Source organism: Amblyomma mixtum, chromosome 1, assembly GCF_055824585.1.
Source record: "Amblyomma mixtum isolate Tamu chromosome 1, ASM5582458v1, whole genome shotgun sequence".
Taxonomy (NCBI): domain Eukaryota; kingdom Metazoa; phylum Arthropoda; class Arachnida; order Ixodida; family Ixodidae; genus Amblyomma; species Amblyomma mixtum.
In genome coordinates this window covers 188954140-188973872 of record NC_143012.1, presented here as the reverse complement: position 1 = coordinate 188973872, position 19733 = coordinate 188954140, and the positions used below count along the sequence as shown (strand labels likewise).

Below are 19733 nucleotides of genomic sequence, written 5' to 3'. Positions count from 1 at the left end.
TGGAGATCATCCACCGGAATGTCATCAAGCGGGCTCTCGACCTCCCGGTCACCACGTCCAACCAGCGACTTCTGGCCTTGGGCGTGGTAAACACATTCCGGGAGCTTCGAGAAGCCCACTTAGTCAACCAATACACGCGTCTTGCACAGACCACGTCCGGTCGCCGCCTGTTGGACCGGCTACACATAAAACATAACTACCATATTGAGGAAAGGGAGAGAGTGCCAGAACCCTGGAGACGCGCCCTCCGGGTCCGACCCCTTCCCCGCAACATGTCCAGAGAAGACCATAGCGGTCGTCGCCAGGCGCGCGCGGAAGCGTTGGCGCGATACTATGGTAACCAAGAACACGTGTATTACGTGGACGTTGCCGGCCCACACCACGGGGGGTGGTACACGGCCTCAGTCGTACACAACACAAACACAGTTAATGGGCTCACTTTAAAGCCTACAGCGCAACACACACGGAGGAGATTGCCATAGCTCTGGCTCTCACTACAACCAAGTCGAAACACATCATCACCGACTCGCGAGGGGCCTGTCGGAACTATGAGTTGGGCTGGGCTCCGCCGGTTGCCTGGCGCATACTAGAATATAGCTGCTGATGCGAAGAACCAACTCCCCGTAACCTGATTTGGGCCCCCGGTCACCAGGGACTCCAAGGAAACGATCAGGCCGATGTGGCCGCCCGCGCACTCTCTCCCCGGGCTATCTCCCTGTCCTTGGAAAGGTGCTCCCAATCAGACAATCTGGCCCTTAGATTCAAACACATCACCGATTGCTACAAGGAGGAGCACCAGCGCTACCCGGCCCCTTGTAAGGGACTGGATCACGCTGACGAGCGTCTCCTCATCAAAATTCTTAGTAAGACTGTACTGTGCCCGGCGGTACTTAAACATTTCAATACATCCTTTGATGGCGAGTGCCAGTTCTGTGGGGAGGTGGCTGACACCTTCCACATGGTTTGGGCGTGTCAATCAAACCCCTCTATCCCCCCCAACCCTACCAGAGAGGACTGGGAGGCGGCCCTGCTCGGTTGTCAGGACCTAAAGACCCAAAAGGCCTTGGTTCACCGGACGCGGGCGGCATTGCTTGCCAATGGGGCCCCAGAATAGGGGCTCCACCTAGTATTTTTAGGGAAAAGGGCCAATAGGGCTTACCCCAATCACATCTCTGTAAAAATTTCTTGCACTAAAATTGATTTTCAGCGCCACCCAGGATAGCAGTGTCTTCAGATTAAGAAGTGGTTGATAGGGCTTAACGTCGCAAAGCGACTACGGCTATGAGCGATGATTTAGTGAAGGCTTCCGGAGAATTCGGCCACCTGTGGTTCTTTAACATGCACTGATATCGGACAGTACACTGGGCATCTAGCATTTCGCATCAATCAAAATGCGTCTTGCGCGGTCGGTATCAAACCCGCGTCTTTCGGGTCAGCAGCCGACCACCATAACCACTGAGCCACCGCGGCACAATCAGGTTAAGAAAAGATCGTAGAGTAAGCGGAAGGCATAAAGGCAATTCAACTCCACCTATCCACCTTGGGAAGCATGAAATAGGAGCAAGTGAAAACGGAGTGGTACAACACACGCGCATTAAGTAATTGTGCCATAATGCCCTACCCTAAAAAAACAAATATGCGCCAGCAGGCGCTATGGAACTGTTCTTTAACTACCTACAACCATCAGGTGTAGGACTATGAGCCTTTGGGTAAATGCATTTGCTCTCGCATACTAAAAAGAAGCCACGCAGAGTGTGTATGTTTCGGAAGGAATTGTAGGCGTGGTATCCTTCTCTTGCCTTGAGTTTATTTCCTGACATTTTCAATGGGTACTACCTAGTAAACGAATTTCTCTGAATATGAATCTGTCCAAACCAAACTGTAGGAAATAATGGCCCGTAATCAGTTGGACTGCTCACTTCTCACTTTGTTTGATGCCATTAATCGCACTGAAAAATGTTTGAATATCTGAGCTTTTATTTGCATGAATGGAACACCTGTTATACGAGCGAAAATACGTGAACAACCTTCTTGCAGGAAAAAAAAATAGGCAGGGAAGGTAAGTGAGTGCCGAAACGTGGGTTACAGGCAACAAATAACTCCTTTTGAGATAATTTTTAGGGGTATGGGCAAAATTCTGTCATCACATTTTTCCATGTTCCAGGAGCCAAAGTAAGGGCTATTTCTATTTCCCACTTATACGCATCTTGCAACCAATGTAAACGTCTAAGGTTAAAGGCTACAAATAAGGTTTCCTCAATATAATTACAGGAAAAAGAAAGTTTAAAAATACTCCGTTAGCCCGAAACAGGTTGCATGTCAAATAGCAGGGCGATCGCATGGGTGTCTTATATTTTATTTCATAAAATGCAGCTTTTCTCCTTGCTTAACGAAGTATTTGTAATGATCGCATATTCTGAGTATGAGATTTCCACTTTTCACGCAGATTACCTTCGCTTTGTTATTGAAGACCTTAATATCGAAAAAAAATGAAGAGGCCGTGACGAAAACCCTTCTTTCACATGCCGTCATGGAAATCCCACATGTGCCTATGCTCCTATACCATTCACGTAGCGAACGTATCTGAGCGTCGAAGATAGAGCAAGGCTAGGGATTGGCGGACCTACCGTTATACATAACTTTTAACAATCGCAGAGTGAACTGGCAAATAAGTTACTTCAAGAGCACAAGAAGAGCGTGGGGTTTGTAGAGCATGCTGGGTAATTTATAAAAGTGAATTATGTCACATACGTCATTGCAGCACTCACACGGGTTTTTTTTTTAGAATAGAAAGCGTACAGGCACCGCATCGCGGTGCAGGATAAATACTTCCAAAGAAAATTTTGCAACCTCTTCAGGTAATATCACGCTCCGACTTTAACTTATCACTCCTGGAACTTTTGCTCCGTAACCTGTAGGTGTGGCAAGAAAGCAAAAAACACGATATCCGGCGTATTGCTTTTTCATAAACGGCTCAAGCTTCTGAGCTAGGTCGTCAGAATGACGGTCAGCTTACTGATCATACTAAATTCTTCCGTGAATGGGATCTTTTCACCAGGGAAAATTTGTGATCAAGAGCCAGAGGGCGTTCTCGTGCCGAAAAACACTACCAGTTCATCGCATTCGGACCACAAAGAAAGTACAGCGAACACGGTGTGGTTCTTTTAAAAGTGATCAATTAAGTGAAAACAAACGAGTTTCCTTCATGCATTCGTAGTCTACTACACAAAATCTTCGCTTCACACCCTGCGATAAGATTATTCCTGGAGTTAACGACTTCCTTCTTTTCATTGCCACAACTTTTCCTGACGAATATCAGTTCTCTCGGCTAACATTTAGACCTCTGTAGACAATTTAAGAAATGTGTTGTTGTCAGCAATAACACTTCTGGTATGTACAGCTTGCAACTCACAATACCAATTTTAATATTTAGATGCATGCTCTGAAAGTATATCTGACCTTGATTTGACATCGTGGAACGTACTATCGCGCTCAATATGAGTTGCAACGCGCGGTCATCGACCGGGGCTCGTTCCGTGGTGTGCCTCCTCCAAACAGTCGCTCGGAATTCTGGGAGAAACTGCTGTTCCAGGAAACAACAGCACCCCCGCTCAGGAAATAGTTTCTCCGAGAATTCCGAGCGACTGTTTGGAGGAGGCACACCATGGAACGAGCCCCGGTCGATGACCGCGCGTTGCAACTCATATTGAGCGCGATAGTACATTTCGTGTCTGAGTCGTCAGTGTTTTTTTTTTGTCTGTCCCGTAATTGCGCTCTTGGTTCTGATAGCAGACATGGGCTGCCGTTATACATCATGTGTATCACATGACTGTGTCCTTCTCTGGTATGTAGTTAAGCAGATACTGTGTTCTTGTTATCCAGAATCCTTCTTCGTGACTTTTTCAAGCGTAGTCATGGCCCTGTCTGACAATTATGCTGAACATTAGAAATCGACCAACTTGTCTTCGGAGAATGGGTTCGATCCCGGCCGCGGCGGTCGAATATCGATGGAGGCGAACTTCTAGAGCCCGTGTACTGTGCGATGTCAGTACACGTTAAAGAACCCCAGGTGGTCGAAATTTCCGGAGCCCTTCACTACGGCGCCTCTCATAGCATGAATCGCTTTGGGACATTAAACCCCATGAACTAACTAACTTACAATTGTACCTGCTCAGATAAAAGTGCGACGTACCAAGGGTCGACCGCTGGCTACAACTTAAGGTACTTAGTAAAAAAAAAAGAGAATAGTTGGCTTAACATTTTGAGAGAAACGCTTGAGAGATGTTTCTAGCTTCTGTCCCCATTCTCCCCATTGCAGCAACAGCGAAACGACAAAAAGTATCACACTAAAGAAACGTTGATCTGTTGGAGCTGGTTATGAGCTCAGGCTGACATAAGCTTGCTTTGGACATTGTGCCCATGCTTAAAAATTCCTTGTCAACAAAAAGAATAAACTACCCTGATGGCACATAACCATTCTCAATTTCCTGACGCATTACTAACCATATTGCCACCATTCACATCTCAGGAAGGAAGTTTTGGATAAAACTGATTTTGACCACTTTACCTTCACCACTTGAGGTACTTGACCTAATTGTTATAAATGGTCAAGCATCGTTTACAGCGCTGGCACTATTTGGACATACTTAAATGCTTCACCGCCAAACCAATCACGTCAGGAACCTATTATTTTCAGGAAATTACGGAAAACAAATTGAAATCACTTCAAGAGAAATAACGGCACAAATTTAGTTTTCAATACTTGAAATAAATACTGAAATTGATGCATACAATGCATTCATTAAGCAGTATGATTCCATTTACTTAAAGCCCTTTCCATTTAAAACAACCGCACGTACGAAAAACTGAGAAATCCAGAAATCCTTGAGAGAACTATGACCATAACAGAATGATAAAAGCTATAAATCATACAAGTGTCGCGAACTGGGCTTCTTGATTAAGGTTCATACCTAAAACAGCTCGAAAGATGGGATAAAAGAAGTAGACAACAGAAGCGCTTGTGTTGCCTCCTTCTTTTGTCGCGTGTTTCGCGCTCTTTTACCAAAAAATCGTCTTTACCGCGTTTTCCTGCGCACGCTCTGCGCGGAATCACTACGTTAGTTAAAAAGGCGAGAAATTGCTTAAACACAGAGTTAAGAAGAGCCAAGGTTTCTTACCATGACCAGCTTTTCGAAAACTTTCAAAACAGCGTTTGATACCGCCTGGAAAGCTCTCAATAACATTCTTGGTCGATATAGCATGTGAGGTCTCAAGTGAAGAGCTGGCCAATCGCTTTAATCATCACTTTGCTACCGTAGCTACTGCTGATAATAAAGCTACAGTGACAGAAGCCCCGCAAGCAAACGCTATTCCTGTATATCTTCGAGGCCAGCAGACGATCGAAAAGTTATGACACATTTGTGTCCCTAACAAACAATAAGTCGTTAGACATCCATAATGTGCAAATACAGCCAGTCAAATATGTCTTACCTGTCATCTTGTCAACACCAACCAATAATTTTAAGCTATATTTACAAAGAGGATTTTTCCCGACCGCATGAAATATGCAAGAGTTTAGTGTAATTTATTAAAGCGGTGACATAAACCTGCAGATAAACTATAGGCCTATATCGATACTTCCGCTGTTTTCTAAAGGACTTGAGAAAATAAATACATGTAGCGTAACAAATTTGTTTCAAAAGCAAAATGTTATAACAGATCACCAAATTGGTTTCTGGAAAAATAGGTCGACTGATAGCGCTCTATTAGAACTTTAAGAAGAAATCTTACAAAGCATTGAAAACAGTCTGTACACTGGGGAATTTTCCTACGTTTTAGCAAAGCATTTGACTGTCTTGATCCTAACATCCTCATACGTAAGCTGCCATCCTATGGCATTCGTGGAATACCATTTGCATTGCTGAAATTCTACGTAGCAGTGCACGTGTGCACATATCGAAACATCAAATTTCACTTCAATAAAATGTAGAATACCTCAGGTAATGTATTAGGTCCGCTCTTTAATACATGTATTAATTACAATGTAAAGATTGATCTTTCAATTCATTTTGTTATATTTGCAGATTGCAGCACACTGCTCGTGTTGGTTAAAATATAGACCAGGTGTAAATGAAATGCATTGAAGTACTGCGGATGTTCATCTTCGTCATACATAAACCGCATCAAAATTCTGCCAAGGCAAAAGCGATCGCATTCCGAGTCAGAAATAAAGTCGTGCAAATGACTCGTAATCTGAGCTGGGGATGCGAACAGATACAAATTGTCAATGAATATAAGGTGCCTGGGGTGTACTTCTCTTCTCAATTAAACTGGGACGCTCATGTTCGTTATCTATGTAAAAAACTTTTATCACTAACCTGCGTTTTCTCTCAATGCCACTCCTTCCTATCCTTGAAAGCAAAAACGGAAATATTTTTCGCTCTTTCATTTCTCAGTTAACGTATTGTAACTTAGTCTGGGCTACTACCACCAAGAGTAATATAAACAGTCTTCTTGTATTACAGAAGAATAGGGTCCGTTACCGCCAATCTCGAACGCATGTCGACAACAAAGGGTGCATTTGTGTCGTATGGCTTCACTAGAGGAGGTTATCTGTAGGAGTTTCGTCTGTTGCACGCATTGTATTTGCCATCCCCTGAAATTTATAGACTTTTAAGATCTCTTGCATCACTGGAACAGCGCAGTAACAATTTGCAGACACGAAACACTGATATATGGGCAGTACCCCGCTTTCGCACAAACTACAAGCTACAGTCTTTAGCCCACAACGCCCCCGCCGCTTTCAATAAGTATAAAAATGCTTTCGGATATATTTCAAAACAACTGCGCAACTATTTTGTAAAATTACAGTAACCTTGCTGTGGTACACAAAAATTCATTTCAAACTGCTGCATAAGGATTATCAGATGTTTGCTTTGTACTTTTTATTGACAATATGTTTTGCATATGTTTTTGTATGCACATATGTGCTCTGTGTATTGTTTTCACTTTGAAATGTTTGGGCTACGTTCTTGTTTCTTCTTTCTTTTGGCTGGAACCAGTTCCGTCTACTGCCATGTAAATGGTTCCTGGGCCTTTTTCAAGCCACATATCTGGCTTTTAGCCCAGCAATCCTTCCAGTGATTGATAACTGGAAAACATAACCCGATTTTGATTCTGAAGCACTCACAGGTCAGCTCTCGAGGTATTTTCTTAAGCTGGAATTAAAACGATTATTTCAACCACAAGTATCTGTCCACAAGTATCTGTCTCCCTTCGCAGCAGGGATATCGCGCGTAATTTAATCATACTTCAAGCCCTTTTTTTCATCACGGGAAGAACAGGTAGCACACAAATGTCAAGACACCTTGATTTCGCTCTGCTAATTTCGCATTCGTTGTGGTTATAAACGTTACTGTTTTGCCTGTTCTAAATTAGGCTGCAGCGCATTTGCTTGTGATGTTCTTTCAAGTGCTTACGAAAGCTGACTCATTCAAGCTTTCTGCAGACTCAGATAGCCCAGCGAGGGAGTGCTGCTGAAAACGTTCCCCCTAAAAGCATTCATTGTTGCTTACCTCCGATCAGCATTTCTCCGCAGAACACGAGCAGTGACAGGGCTGCGGTGATGAGATACATCAGGAAGACGGACTGGACCTCGAAAAGGGAGAGAGCACTGTAGGTCTCCTCTTGGCTTCCTGACAGACACGACTGCCAATCACCAAGCTCCGCCTCGATCCAAGCTTGGATGATACCACTCTCCCCGAGCCAGCTCACCCTGCGAGCATACGGAGATGTTCATCAATTCTATGCAGGAAATCAACCAGGTTGCTGCAGTGTCTTAATAACTTCAGTAGGGTAAGAGTGCGGGCTAGCTGGTGATCCATAACGTAAAACCTCGTGTAAACGAGGACCTCGTGTGTCCTCGTTCTTCGTCGTGTGTCTTGCTGGTTTGCGCTGGTATTTATATGTTAATAACTTGCTCGTTTAAAAGTTTTTGCTGCCGTGCTATCATCATGTCATTCGTTCGCACTTCGTTTTGCGCCCAAGCAAAAGAAATGCTACAATTTCCAACGAGAAAGGTTACAGTTCTGAAAGTCTGTACAATAGGCAATTAACAGAAATATAGCTTTTAAAACTGAAAGAACACCTGTGGTCTGCTCCTTACAGGCGAATTCCGGACTGATTTCGACCAGCGGGGGTTCACTTAACTTGCGCTAAAATCTCAGCTCATGAATCTCAGCTCATGAATCTCAGCTCACGAAGGCCCAAAAAAAGTGGCGCCTTCACTAACAAAATCAAACCTGCGACCTTGTGCGCAGTGGGAGACCGTCATCGAGATTGAGCCATCAGGATAGTTAGTACGGAAATATTGGGCTGGGTTTCTTTTTATCCTAGAAGGCAACGTCCTCAGCTACGAGGAGCTTCGCTGAGGAGAGTCAAGAAATAATCTACAACGACAGGGGTTCTTTAACTTAGTGCACTGCTGTTTCTCGTCTTCCTTTCTTAAAACGTATTAAGCTATAATTACTCGTGGGTGGCCTGTGCCCAGCTACACCTCCATAACACACTTCTAGCTTACACGCTGCTGATGGCATATTATTTGACTGTTTACTCCAGCGCTCAAAGTTTGAATGAAATGTGTGAAGTATGAAGGAAGTGAAGGAAGGAAAATATATGCACGATGTTCGCTTTTGAATGTACCCGTTCGTGAATTTGAATGAATATGGCACGCTTTTTCTCCAACGCACTTCACGCTTATTACATGACATCGGCATTGAAAGAGAACATCAATATAGCTGCAAAAGCAGTGCCACTCTAACCGCCACGAAAACCTGGTTGCAGTTGAAGCGAAGCCTCCAGCCTCAAGCATTCAGCTTTCGCCCTCCGTCTGTACCATCCATTAGCACAGCCGGCCAGCCACCTCTCCCCCACCATCCGCAAACGCTAACCACCACCCCTCCCTACTCTTCCCTTAAAAACCTTCACCCACCAATAATTCTCCTACGTTCCACCTCCACAAGACCTCGACCCACAACAAGCGCACGCAGCAGCAGAACGAAAAGGTGATGGCAAAATCGAATCAAAAGACTCAGTGGGAAGCTGGCAGCCCCCCGAAGCGCCACCCACCAGCCAACTCTATACCTCAGCCCATCCCCTAGCTATGCGACTACCCCCATGCCCCTATAACCTCGACTGAATTCTGGCCGCCTTGACTCTCCAGAAAAAAGTCTCTCACATGCTAGAAACCTCGGCTTAGAGTAAAAGCTTTCTTCCAAGTAAGGGCATCAAAACAATTAGCGAGGGCAAATCGAGCTGCTTTCGCAGAATTGTCGCCTCAAATGCATGGTCTTCTCGTAATTTGCTGTCCTACAGCATAACTGTCGTTTTCATAATCTTCCTCTCACAATCCGAACTTTTGTTGTTGCCACCACAAAGGAATATTGATCCGTGCTAACAGAATTTAGGTTTTGGTATTAGCAGTTTATCACAACTGAAGCAAAGTGTGCAGCCTGTGTATGGCTAAAAGAAATAACATCTTGCGCCAATATTCGTGCCGCGACCAGCATTCATACATGCGCTGACAGCGGGCACAGGCAAACCTTTGAATCGTTAACGGAGTCAACATGAAAATAAAACTGAAAACAAAATTCAGCAGTCCATGCAGGCAGAGAGAGAAAGAAACGGGAGCAGGTAAGGCTAGGAGGCTAACCAGAAAAAAGTACCGATTCCTGTCACCTGCTCAGGAAGAGAGGGAAGAATGCATCTGAATGCAATCTGACAACTACGCGAAGTATTGCAAGCGAAAATTTCTGTTCAGCGCATAGTACACCTGACTCCTGCATTGCTCTGGCATGTAACGTGTTGTGTTGCCCAGTTATGCCGCTTGACAGGGATCGTGCAGGCACCCTACTCCTGAGAGGCGGCAGTGAGATGGAATGAGGAAATGTGGACAATAAGGCACATTCTGCAGAGCAGGAAGAGTTCACCCGCAATGTCCTTGTACCCTAAGGTAGCCTCTTTTATGCTGATAGTTGTCGCCCAAGACCGTATGAATGGCATAGATACTGATGTCAGGGTTAGCGGTATAGCTTTCAGCTCGGACATACATGTGCAGCATGTTATGCAGAGAAAGATTGAAAGAGAGCTATTACTCGAAATCTATGAAACCAACACAACGCCGCCGCAGTTCGGGGAACCAAACCTTTGGTCTATGAGGCGCAGGAGGCCAGGATCGACTCCTTTTCGCATGGCCATGGCCAACTTGGTGGGGTACGAGCTCTCCTCGCCGAAGTAGTAGCTACCGGGCGACAGCCGCAAGCGGCAAGTGCGCGACATGTGGTACTGCTGCGAGGTGTGGTCGCTCATGAGCACCGCCTTCCCTTCGAGCACCTGGCGCAGGTTCTCCTCGTCGTACAGCTGGCCCATGTCACGGAGACCGTCGCGCGCCACGGTCATGGCCCACACGATGCGGTACACTTCCACGCCGTGTGCGTTCTGCGCATGCATTGGACCATTCGCCATAAGCTCCAACCAGCAGCAAGACAACACAAAGAGCAACGAACAAGGCAAATGCACAGTGTTTTTCAAAATTCTCAAAGCTTCCAAAATTTACTCCCGATGTTGGACTGCAAGGTGTTCTTGATTCATTTTACATCGCAGAAGCTAACAATCACCAAAACCGCAGTTTAGGCACTCATAAGAACTCTTGAGCGAACTGTTCTAATTCACCACTCGAAGAGCAAAATGGAATGCAATGTAAGGCGGGTCGAGTTTCTTGCTGAGGATGCTAACTTAACTTTACCTAACTATATGAGCTGTGTGAGAGAGAAATAGGGAAATTCTTATAAGAATCGTTACATCTTCAGGCCTTATTCAACACGCACTGTGTTGCAATTTCCAATTTCTTTCGATACTTGCATGGTTTCAAATTTGATTCTATAGATGCGGCAAAAGAGGCGCAATAACATCAGATGCAGGTTTCATTAAGTCGGCGCCGTAGTGGAGGTCTCCGGAATAACTTCTACCACCTGACGATCTTTAACGTGCCCTGACATCACACAGCACACGGGCGCCTTTTGAGCTCGGCATCTGATCCCACTTGAAAAATAATTATTTCCGACGCACGAGAGGCCTGTCGGAACGCCGAGCAGCGCTGTGTACCATATCTAGCCTCCCGCATTCTCCAAAACAGCGTCTACACCGGGGACCCCGCTCACTGGCGTATCGTTTGGGCTCCTGCTCACATGGGCCTTGAGGGAAATGAGGCAGCTGACGCCGCCGCCCGCGCGCTCTCTCACCGAACATTCCCCTGAACCCCGACAATCAGGAACTCGAATTCACTCCAGCTTACTCCTTCAAAGGTATTGTCTTACTTTATCAATCTGGCCACGGCCTTTATCGCCGCCCATGTAAAGGACTCTCAAAAGGCGGAGGAGCGGCTTCTGATTCGCCTGTATACTAATACTTTGCTGTGCCCGGCAGCTCTGACACATTTCGAACCTTCTTTCTCGGGAAGCTGTCCGCACTGTGCGCAGAAGTCTTCGGACATCTACCACATAGTGTGGGCCTTCCCCTCCAACCCTGCTGTCTCCCCTCACCCCAATCCAACCCGGGAGGACTGGGAAGCGACCCTGCCCGGCTGCTCTGACCTGCAGGCTCGACGGGCCTTCGTCGCGCGAGCCAGGGCGGCGGCCTACGCCACTGGCGTCCCGAACTAGGGACCTCCACCTGGTACTTGTGAGGGCTGGCCCCCTCTGGGGCAGATCATGCAGAACCTACTAAAGTGTATATGCACAAAAATGTTTCCCACCACGACCATCTATCGAAACACTGCGCCGCGGTTGGTTTTGAGCCCGGGTAGTCTGGGTTTGAACCCGACCGCGGCGGCCGCGTTTCGTCGGAGGCGAAACGCAAAGGGTGCCCATGTGCTGTGCGATGTCAGTGCACGTTGTAGATCCCCAGGTGGTCGAAATTATTCCGGAGACCTCCACTACGGCCCCTCTTTCTCTCTTCACTCTCTCCCACCTCCCTTCTTTTCCTTACGGCTCGGTTTAGGTGTCCACTGAGATATGTGAGACAGATACTCCACCATTTCCTTGCCTCAAAAACCAATTTTACTAAGTCGGCATTGATACTGTCAGCTCCAACAGATTAATTATTTTTCAGAACCATTACCTACCATGCGATTTCGGCCTTTGGTGTTGGAAATAAATTTTGTAGCTTTTGGATTTCCTTCAGTGTGTGAAATAGGAAAAATATTATTTGCTTGCCAGGCCTGGTTTTCTCTTAGTGTCAAAAGTATTCATTCAACTTATCTGATAAGTGTCAACTTTCGTAGGCAAAGCCATCGGTCACAATATCTTTTGGAGTTGTTTGAGATCGTTTGAGGCTAAAATTCTTGACTTCCGAATTTGGTTTGGAGCATGGTTATTAGCAAAATCTGCGTTATATTGTCGTTTGGTTAATTTAAAATCAGAGTTGAGAATTCCTTATAACTCTAAGTAAGTTCAATACATACTTCAAAAGTTCAGCAAACAGCTTGTGTTTGTTCCTTATGCCTTTGTACATGTCCTTAGTAGTCCACAGTTTTTAGCCTTTTTGAAGCAAATAGAAGAAACAAAACGAAAGGAACAGATAAGCGTTTTGCAATTTTTCTTCGAAAATATCTTAACAGCGCTTGGATTTCTCTTCACTAGAGACATCTGACCAGTACAATTTTGAAGTAATGCATCCGAAGCGGTTTATTGCTTCTTTATTATTTTCTCGAAAACGTGTGGCATGCAATACCTGAACACTTTTTTTTTTCAAATGTGGCAAATGTGAAGTACGGAAGATGGTCGCTAGCGTCATAAGCCATCCCGCCCGACCCATAATCAATAGATGAAAGTCAGTGAAACACAAATCAATCGCAGTTCCTGTGTGTCCAGTTATTAACCAGTCCAGTTATAGCAATTCGCACAGATACAGCTGGTGATTAAAGTAAGTTTTTGGACACACTATTGGCACATAATATAAATACATGTATTGAAATTCCCTTGCATGAAAATGCAATTGCAATGTCCTGTGAATGAGATAAGCACACTGTCGATGTAAGAAAAATTTTGGACATTACCGAATGGAGGCTGGTAAACAAAAATATAACACCGCAAGAGTCAGCAACACATACCGCGTAATAACTATAAACAATAGAAATTGCCTCAAGGAAAGAATATGAGATCCTATCATCAAAATACAAAGGGATACTTCAACTTTTTTGTTATCTCTAAACAAAAAGTATTTTTCAAGCTGGACATCAAATGAACCAGTGCACCACGATTCAGTAAATGCTGGAACAAATTTATGCACAAGGAAGTTCAGGCAAGTGCCAACGTCATCTCCTGTATTCGTAACACTTCGAGTGTTTAAACATAACTTGGAAAATTGCGATGTCAGTGCATGTTAAAGAACCCCAGGTGGTCGAAATTTCCGGAGCCCTTCATTACGGCGTCTCTCATAGCCTCAGTCGCTTTGGGACGTTAAACCCCAATAAACCAAACTAAACCAAAACAACTTGGAAAATGTTTACTTGAATGATACAGTAAGCCTACTACTTTTATATTGTATTTTTCTATTTCATGTAACTAGTGGTTTTTCGTAGGTCACTCGTGATCCACACTGCCAAAAGTTATCAGTGATGAGAAAAAGAGATCACAGAATTAGCGCTCAAGCACTCTTATCTCGATCATTGCTGCGGGTCTGTGTTGCCGTAGTGTTAATATTTGGAATGTCTGCTTTATATCCATGCAAAAAATTTGTTATCCTGGGCCCTTGCAGACAGGCAGCTTTCCTTTTTTCTGCCGACTGAAGCGATAGTCCTTCCACAGTGCCCTTGTGCCTGCCATCCACAAAAATAGGCTCGTTTCGTGGGGTAAGGTTAACGTACAAGCGGTGTTGGCCGCTGTCACCACGAGATGCTGAAATCACTTCAAAGGCGAAGCGAAGGAAACATGTAAATGATAAGCACAGACTCGTACCCCATACGGGACTTCTAGAACTTAGGCTAGTGACTGCTCGGCATGACTACAGCTGCAACTACAAAACTGCTCAATTAATACACGTGTGTATATGCCGGGAAGTATAAAATAGAGTAAATTTGGATTTGAGTGACGTAAAAGTCGCCCAACAAAAGCATGAGCTCAGCATACTGTTGAGAAGTGTATCGCATATCGCTATGTAATGACGCCATCAGAAGGGCGTTACCGGAGGCGTCGCTATATTTGCGCAATATATAGGGGACCGCTAGAGAAAACGCCAGACTTACCCACTTTTTTTCGTTTTATCATTGTTCAGGAAACAGCTCAAACGTCTTCGACGTCGTCGATTTCGTACAGTCTGCGTCACCATTGTGTACACGATTGAGTAGTGTGCACAGTAATTCGAAACGCAGTAATTCGAAAGCAGTGCTGATTATCCTATCAGGCTTATCTTGGAATCTTTGTTGTAGCGGTTTTCAGAAATCAGCGGGGGCGCATTGGAAATCTGCGCTGTAGTACTGGTACCAATAGTCGTAATATTACCATGGAGGAAGGCGTCCTTAGCAAAGCTTTCCAGCTTTGCCATCAGTTGCTCTCTTTGGTTTAGTTTGGTTTATGGGGTTTTAATGTCCCAAAGCGACTGAGGCTATGAGAGACGCCGTAGTAGAGGGCTCCGGAGATTTCGACCACCTGGGGTTCTTTAACGTGCACTGACATCGCACAGTACACGGGCCTCTAGAATTTCTCCTCCAAAGAACTTCTAGCCGCCGCGGCCGGGATCGAAGTTGCTCTCTTGTAACCTGTATCTCCGCATGCAGCTGGATCTGCGGCTTACCTTGGCCGTTATTTTTATACTTAGCCAAGAATACCTTCAGATGGATACATTCCGCTAACTTTCCCGCCCCTTGCGAAAATTCTGTGGAAAACTGTTTATGATCCCTCTTCTTTCAACCCCATTTGTGTGTGTGTGTGTGTGCGCGAGTGGGTGCTTGCGTGCGCGTGCGTGCGTGCGTACGCGTGTGTGTGTGTGTGTGCGTGTGTGTGTGTGTGTGTTTGTGTGCGCGCGCACGCGCGCGCGTGTATGTGTGTGTGTGTGTGTGTGTTTGTGTGTGTGCGTGCGTGCGTTTGTAAGAGAGAGAGAGAGATATATCACACACAGGAGTGAGTGATTCAGTGATTGTGTAAAAAGTAGATGTGTGGGTGAGCATCAAAAAGCATGCGCTTAGTGCTCACAATCATTCTCGTCTATATCCTGTGTAAGCCTTCGCATTTTCGCAGAGATATAACGCACAGGGAGGGAAGGAAAATTGAATGGTTTCTTCATGAATGAAACCGATATAAATTTTGCCACATTATTTTTGATTCCCTGCTCCTAAAGAGAAAATATTGGTCACTCACACTAAATTCTTGAGTCTCATTCGTTAATTTGAACCAAACTTTCTGGCCGCTTAAGTTAACAAAAAGCATCTCAAACCAAATAATATGCAGCTTTCCTCCTGCAGCCTGTAATATAAACTTTGCGCATTCTTGCACACTCTCCAGTGTATGACATCTCTCATCGGTGCTCACTTTGAGAAGGTCCTCGTAGGCGCCCCCTTTCCAAACGAATGGCCTCACGTCCGGACGGCGTGACACGTCCTTTACGCTGTCGATTCGCTCGGGCTCTGGTATGAGCATCATGGTGGCTTTCATGTGTCCCGTGAAGGCGTTCATCAGCACCACCACCGTTAGCCACCAGGCAGCGAGCACCAGTCTTCCAGGTGTTGTGTGGGGCGTTCGCGTAGACGCTGCGAAAAAAAAAACAACCAACGTCATGTTACGTTCCGTGCCCAGAAAAAAAGCATCTTTAGCGAAACATAAAGCGCAAGATATGCTCCCAATGGGGCCTCAGAATGTGGAGCTGATCAGCCTGTAAGAATTTAACGGCGAGTGTTGTTTCGCTACCCGGATGTTTGACATAAATTTAGCCAGATAAGTACGGAACAGAAATTTCCACAAATTATTTGTTGCCGCTGCAAACAAAGCATAAAATTAAATCAAACATTTTGCTTAAGCGTGCTAAATTAAATCTGAATATACAAAAAGCTTTATTCCTTCAATTTATGCAGTTTCTAAATTAGTCTAGTAAAAGCAAAAATAGGCGAGTCATTAGGAAAACTAAGGGACTGATGCAAGCAATTTATAATATCCGCGGGAAAAGGTCTTTACAAGCAAAATAATATGAGAGGCGGATACTTCTGAGCACTTATAATTTGCCACAAGACATTTATTACAGTAAATACTCCTTTATTAGATTCATTTTTCATTAACAGTGATCTTCAATTTCTTATCAGTGAAAGCGAATGGCTCATGTAGAAGAAATTCAATTATTTCAGTTTTATGCAAAGCAAACATTAGTAACGCAGGAGTCTTATTCGCCATAAAATTTCCCAGGAAACACAAAAAGCGATCTAGGCGCATTAGTGCCATATATGCCACCGATTCATCTCACTGTCACTCCAGGCACCTCCACAAGTGTGGTCTCGAGTAATTGTCTAGCATGAGAGACATCATCTGTTGCCACTGACATGCCCTGGGGACTTTTGTTCCCTAGTGCTAACGCTTTCACGGGGCGCTGTCGTGGGGCAGTCCACGCGGTACTAGTATGTTACAGTACACATTCATTTGAAGAAGTGCCAGAAAAATGTTGACGTCAATTTATCAACGATAAAACTTATTTAGTAATTCTTCTTGCCTGCAACATGTAAGCTACACTGTGGGTCATAGCCACACGCTGCTACTCACACTCCAAGAACATCGCGGAGAAGTAAATCCACCAGTTGTCTTCGAGGGTGCGTCGCAGGCCAGCTTTTGACCACTTGGCGGCACCGAGAACGACGTCCACCAAAACATTGGACATCACACAGACTACGAGGGAAAGCAGGAGCCCAATCCAAACCTGCGCAATGGAAGACATGTTTGCTTCAACGCATCAAGCTCCGAGCACTGGCATGGCGCCACCCTGTAAGTATAGATAGCGGAAAGCACCATTGGTTCTATTATCAAGTTTCTTCTTGAGTCACACACTCAACACATTAAAAGTCTTGAGACGATAATAGCGACGGTTCTGACGCCTTGCCGACAGACCGTTACTGAAACAACAATCGGCTGAGGGACGTATATTTATGAGTAGTTCTGCTTTTAAATTTCTGGCGAAATCTTTCCGAGTACTCCTAGAGAAATGCTTATGATTACTCCCCTCAGTCACTTCGGAATTAGATTCCACGACTGCTGTTTTTGCCCGTCTAACCGATGCGTAGTCAAAAAGGTTCGTATTCGCATGTTAAGAAATTATCCAGAAGATTTTATTTTAATCCTTTTGCGCAGGGATGTTAATTACCTTTTTCTGTTTGTGTTATTTATTTATTTCTTCTGACTAGAGCAATATTCAAAACCTTCTTTCCCTTGTTCAGCTGATTAGAATTAGATTAAGAATACCCCGCTGTTAGAACTCCTGCATGTCCTCCTGCGTGGCGGTTACAAAGCAAACCTGGGTAAGTTTGCATTTGACTTCAGTGATCGGAAGATGCAAACATTCTTGGAAACATAACTTCCGAGAGTGCAATCCCACGAAAACCACACCAAGAACACAGACAAGATGAAGAGAGACAGAAACATGACAAGATTAAGGAAAAGAGAGCAGCACGGAAGAAACGTCAATAAAATAAGAACATTGTATAAAATTTTAAGAGCTTTGAGCGAAAAAACACGATCGTCAACGTACAGCCTTTGTCAAAATTAAAGGGCCCCAAGGGTTTGCTTCTGCGCCAAGTAATAGGGCCCCTGCAGCTCCCGTGCAAGTTCCAAGCTTCGGAAGGTTAGGGCAAAAGTTCCTCTCACCATCCAGGGGCATTGCCATGCTGTCGATGCTTAATAAGACAAACAGCATAATCCAGAAGGAAGCCCACTAGGGTCCTTCCTTTGACGAACGCTTTGCGCTAATCGACAGAACAACCATCATCTATCTAATATCTCAACCTAACAGACTCCATGAGCTGTCACATAGCGCTTGGCATAGTTAGATGACGTGCTCAAATTCCCTTGATCATAGCCGCTACAATTACTGACTGCCCAGCCTTCTTGAAGCAAGGTGAGCTGCCCACCCGTGTGCAACTGCAGAGAAAGCGTTTGTACTCTGAGATGGCGATTATACGGAGCCACACGCAATACCACCGCACCGCGAGTTAGTCTCATGATTTATGTAAATCTTTAGCCTATTTGCCTCCAAGCACAATTTTCCATGCTGGAGTATTGAACTCCTACTTACACTTAAGTTCCAGTGTTAATCATGCCAATATCAAAGCGCGATCCTGCACTATTATAGCTGGCGCACGTAATGGGACTTTTATCTGCCCCTCAGAAGGAGGTTTGTGTCGATAAGTGAAATTTCATAAGTGCTGCAATTTCATTGTTCTGCGCTAAATGCCCCTGAGTGCAATATGTCACTAAAGAGGCAGCGTACTCGAGGTAGTTCTCGCTTGCAATTCTTATCTTCTGTCTTTTTTTCTTTAAGGAACCTTAATTCAAAGAGTTGTGCTGTTTTATGAATATTCGAAAGCAAGGAAGAAGAAGACAGCATTATTGGCGCTCTCCCGCTCTCCCTTGCTTGCAGTGGTCAAACGCTGCCGACAGCTAGTTGCAGCTTGTCGAAAGAGCTGGCCTTGTGCTAGGAATGTGGCACATAAATACTTTGCAGGGCGGTGTGAATATCATAGGAAGAGAGTTCAGCAGACAATTGAATAAAAAGTGGTGCTCTTTTATGACATACATGACGAAAGCCAGGTGTCACTGAACCCAAGGAGCATAGGGGATGTCTTTTGTTGCAGTTATTATCAATGGAAGATTAATAAAAGCAGAAGAAAAGAAGACATGCCACGGGGAGATCGGAACCCACTACCTCCAAATGGACGCGAAATTCATAGGTCGTAGGGTTGGATCCCATCTGCGGCAGGTGGTAGTTTTTTATTTTGCTGTTATTAATCTCCCACTGATAATAACTGAAAAAACAAGACATCCCCTATGCTCCTGGGTTTCTGTGATTGTTCGCTTCCGTCATCTAAAAACATAATGCCATTCACGCATTTGAAGCGTTATGCCAAGTAACTTTTAACAAAAACCACCAAAATATTTCCTTATATTCAGCCAGCAAAGCCCTCTCATTACAACTCATTCACGTAAGGCATTCTTTTCAACACTTATGTATGCTGAAGTAAACCACAAGTACCCACCCCTCTGCAGCTAGGGTTATGTGCTTAACACAAGCACTCCGTTTCTGCCATATGTGCAAGGTCTCACAGTCTGCATTACGAGAGGCTGTTGACGTTCTTAAGCTAATTTGTTGTAATAATTAATTGACAGCTCTATAGTAAACGTCTTCAGTGACGAAAATAAGACTTGTTCTGTCTTGTGTCGGAAGCCACTTGGGGGTTCCGAGTTCGGCGTTTGGAGGAGGCGCGCTCAGCAGCAAGATTCCCGCTCACCGTCCACTCGAAGGCCATGAGTGTTCCGAAAGCGCTGACTTCGATGAGGTCAGGAAAGCCAGCCAAGATGGTCATGTACTCTGTGAAGACTGTTGTAGTGAAGGTGGTAGCCCTGGCACGGTCATACGTCACTCCCATGGGGCCCAGAGCAAGGTCTGCTCTCTTCAAACAAAATTCAAAAATGTATAAAAATCAGTGCGAT

General features: G+C 44.9%; 1 protein-coding gene across 1 annotated transcript; it reads right to left on the bottom strand.

The window, feature by feature from the left end:
• Positions 1-7560: 7560 nt before the first annotated feature.
• Positions 7561-19684, bottom strand: LOC149370279 (ionotropic receptor 93a-like). Its single transcript, XM_089577447.1, has 5 exons — positions 19532-19684; positions 16797-16950; positions 15582-15799; positions 10202-10494; positions 7561-7774 (listed from the first exon to the last, which is right to left on the bottom strand). Exons 1-5 carry the CDS (start codon positions 19667-19669, stop codon positions 7561-7563), a joined length of 1017 nt encoding a protein of 338 aa, XP_089433573.1. The 5' UTR covers positions 19670-19684.
• Positions 19685-19733: the final 49 nt, after the last annotated feature.